The sequence below is a fragment of the Lynx canadensis genome, chromosome C1 (assembly GCF_007474595.2).
Source record: "Lynx canadensis isolate LIC74 chromosome C1, mLynCan4.pri.v2, whole genome shotgun sequence".
Lineage (NCBI taxonomy): Eukaryota > Metazoa > Chordata > Mammalia > Carnivora > Felidae > Lynx > Lynx canadensis.
The window spans coordinates 116,792,383-116,796,262 of NC_044310.1; the positions used below are offsets into that span (position 1 = coordinate 116,792,383).

General features: G+C 58.1%; 1 protein-coding gene across 1 annotated transcript in view; it reads right to left on the reverse strand.

The window, feature by feature from the left end:
• Positions 1–308: 308 nt before the first annotated feature.
• GLI2 (GLI family zinc finger 2) overlaps positions 309–3,880 on the reverse strand; it is a 175,780-nt gene continuing 172,208 nt past the window's right edge. Inside the window, exon 9 of the mRNA XM_032594103.1 lies at positions 309–3,876. Coding sequence (XP_032449994.1) covers positions 2,116–3,876 — 1,761 coding nt within the window. The 3' untranslated portion in view covers positions 309–2,115. The remainder of the gene's footprint in view (positions 3,877–3,880) is intronic.

Genomic DNA, 3,880 nt, shown 5'->3' on the forward strand with positions numbered 1-3,880 from the left:
GCTTGGAAATGTGCCTGGAACACGGTTCTCGGCAAACCAGCCTAGATGTTCAGATCAGCTCGCTGGAAGGAAAGCCAGAGAGGCACTGTAAATCGTCAAACCCTGCCCACCCCTCGCCCCCAGAGACAACCAACAAACAGCCAGTAAATGCCTCAGCATTAAACATTTCTTGGTGAAGGCGGGACAGTCAATTTTGACACTGTTGTGAAAAAAATACAGCCTAGTTTCTGTTCAAATGCACCAAATTTACTGCGCGGGTTCTCATTAACTACTGTCAAGGCAAAGCAGATAGACAAAATAAATTATGAAAAAATTACTTTTTTAATGTACAAAAAGACTTATTTACAAGTTGAGTGTGTCATCTCAATTCATAGCATGTAGAAAAAGCTAAATATTTTGGAGATATAAATTTGGCTGGATGGTTCACCTACAGTATTTTCAGGGACGACGCCTTCTGTACAGGTTATACACAGGCTGGGGACGGCTAGTGAAATCCTAGCTCAGGGAGTGAATGAACACCGCCACGGAGCCCACGCCCTCGGAGGGGTCCCAGGGCTGTTATTTGGACTCGGCTTTGTCTCTGGACCCTAACAAAGCGTCTGATGTTCTGGGATGCAGAGGGCCCAGGGAAAATCTTGGCCCTGCCGTGGCCGAGGTCAGGGTCACGGTTATCATCAGGCTCACAGTGGTGTGGTTGGTTTTGGCCAGGTCGCCACAAATTCAGCGTGGGAAAGGTGTGGGGGGGGTGTGTATGTGTGTGTGGTGGGGGGAGGGGGGAGGCATCCATTCGCCCTACAGTATGTTCAGGAACGATGTCTTCTGATACCAGTCCCAAGTTCCACTTCCAGGTGGGGCTTGTTCACAGCGAACAGGAAAATTCAGGGATGGTCCCTCAGAGTCCCAGGAAACAACCCCTTCACCCACTCAGCCCCACCAAAAACACCATGCAGGTCATCGTGCTCTGCGGAATGAACAGGACAGAGGGGAGGGAACCCAGAAGACCCCGGGACGTCATGTTGTGCCTTGGCACAGACCACTGGGCTGCAGGTAAGCGGACAACACAGCCTGGGGGAGACGGGGCAGAGGCCGCCATCGAAGTCCTGGGGTTTTCCGTGGCAAAGTGGGCGGACAGTGCATCGGAGAAACAGGATTGGGTAAACATACGACTTCCTCTTCCTGTGGGAGATCTCCAGGGTGGCCTGAGGCCGGGTCCCTGGCGCTCTCCCACTTTCTGGAGGTCCCGTGCCAGGCGTCGGCTCACCTGGGTCCATCCCTAGCCCACAGCAGCTCCAGCCACCCCGAGGTATTTAGAAGTGTTCTTTCCAGGAAGGGCTACATTCTACATGCATGAACACTGTAAACACGGTCTGGAGAGGCTAGGGCAGCTTCTGGGCTTGCCCCAAGCACTACAATTTTTCTTTTTTTCTGGCAATACTTCCATTCTTTAGTCATTCGTATACACTTGAACAGCCTGCCCGTCGCAAACTTGGCTTTGCGGGGTAGAGATGCCAGCTCTACCAGACCTGGAATCAGGACGTGCTTCCAAATCATCCAGGTAAAAATCTGTTTTCTTCCTCTGTGGCACAGGGATGCGAGAGGCCTCAAGAAGTAAGCTTCGTAGAAGAATTCCAGTGGGCCAGGAATTCCTTTACCTTGCAGGTACGGGAACAAGAAACTTCTCTTCCTGGATTAGAATATCCAGTATGGCTTTCGGATTCAAACCCAAATGTGGTTCCCTCTACCCTCTTTCCTCATGTAGTTGGAAAGCCTTTGGCCAGTGTAATCCCTCATTAGCCAAATGACAGAGGTGAAGAAGCCAGAACAATTTGGTCCTATAAACACCAAAGGCTGGGAAGCACTGTGCAAACGAGTTTTTCGCTCCTGCCTTGCCTTTCTTGTTGAGACTTTTTAAAGTGTTCTGAAAAGCCATCCCGAAGACGACCAGACAGGTTGCACACGAAGCTGCCCTTAAAGCATTTGTGGTCCGGACCGGCCATTGGCAAAACTCCCTCAGACCTATTTAATACTTTTTTTTTGGAAAAAGACAAACTAGAACTCCCGTGCTCTGGGAAATGAAGGTTCCTCCGACTCCACGGAGCGCCAGGGGCTGGGAACTTAGGTCATCATGTTCAGGAACTTGCTCTCCTCTGCCAGGCTGGTGAGCATGGAGCTCATGTCCCCAACCGCCATGTTGCTGATGCCCGTGGGGATGGAGGGCAGAGTCAGGGAGTTCCGGGGGGTGGTGAGGCAGGAGGAGTTCTGGGAGAGGCTGTGGAGGAGGCTGGGACTCAGGGTGCCTGAGAGCAAGCTCGAGTGATCGCCCTCATCCATGATGGCATCAAAATCAATCTGGGGAGCCTCCAGTAGCTGGGAGTCCACAGTGCTGGACACGTGGTTGACCCCTGGAGAGGGCAAGGGCTGGGGCTGGACGCTGTCGGGGCAGGCCTGTGGTGGCGGTGGCTGGGGCCGCATGACCTGGCAGCCTGCGTGGTTCTCCAGGCCTCCGTTCTGTTCATACATGTGGATCTGGCCGTAGTAGTACAGCATGCTGTGGTCCGGGACCCCGCCCGTGTCCTGCGGGGGGGGCTGGGGAGGCCGGGACACCACGCCGCCCATTGCTCCCTTGGGCGCATCTGCCATCTCCTGATGGGCCGACACAGCAGCCATGGCGTGGCCGGTGGCTCTGGCGTAGGCCAGCTGCACCCCGGCACGCACCCCCCGGTGGCAGCCGGCGGGGCTGGGCTCGGCGGGAGGCCGGGGTTGAACTAGGCCAAAGCTGGATCCGGCTACCCCCGCGGTGCCCTGCTGGGGCTCCATGAAGCCAGGCTGCTGGGCAGGTAGAAGGTTGGGGCCCTGGCGGTAGCTCTCCTGGCTTATGGGGTTCGCCAGGTGATGGCTCTGCTGTGGGTAGCTCTGGGTGGAGTGAAGCGGAGGCATCCCGGCCAGGGCTGAATTGGTGATTCCGAGTTCCCTGCGGCTGCTGCCCATCATGCTGGCTTCGGGAGCGATTTCCATTTGCTGGGGGAGCCCCAAGTGGACTGGCTTGGCTGCCATGTTGTTACAGGACGGGGGGTACTGGTTCAAGGTCCCACCCATGGCACTGGGACTCAGCTGGGGGTGGGCCTGGCCGTAATTGGTGTGGGGGCTCACGGTGGTGGTCATATTGGAACACTGACCACCTGTCCCTGGCTGCCGCAGCTGCTGCATGTAATTTATCCTAGGCACCGAGGGGCCTCCCCCGCAGGGCTGAAAGTGTCCCTGCCCGCTGTCCAGGGCTCCCGGGCTCAGCTGCAGGCCTTGTGGACTATAGCCCGGGTACTGGCCGAAGGCCGGCTTCTGCTGCACCACAGCCAGGTTGCCCTGCGAAAAGGGTGAAGGCTTCGCCTGGCTGGCCAGGGCGTCCATGGTGCCGGAGCTCACCTCATTCCACTGCACAGGCATGTTGTTTTTGTTCAGGCTGGAGGGGGCCCCGTAGCCCAGCTGGCAGCCTCCCAGCACAGGGGCGGAGGGGCCCACGTTGGAGTCCGCAGCCACCATCCTGCGGGGGCCGTGCAGCCCCGGGCTGGGCAGTTTGGGGTTCTCAGAGAAGCAGGTGCTTTCGGGGAGATAAGCCTGTGAGGGGCTGTCGTCCAGGGCACCGCCCGCGTGCGCCTTGATGTACTGTACCACGTCGTCCGGCAGCACGAGGTCGTCCTCGGGCAGCATAAGGCCCACCTCGGGCCCGGCGCTGTCCGCCCCCACCGCCAAGGCCTCCGTGGCCACGTGCTCGCTGATGCTGGGCGGCCGCGGCGAGTAGGCGCCTCGGGCCAGGCCGCCGTCGGCGCTGGCGTGGCCGGGCAGGCGGAGACCTCGCCTGTCGGCGCAGGGCGGCAGCGGGGCC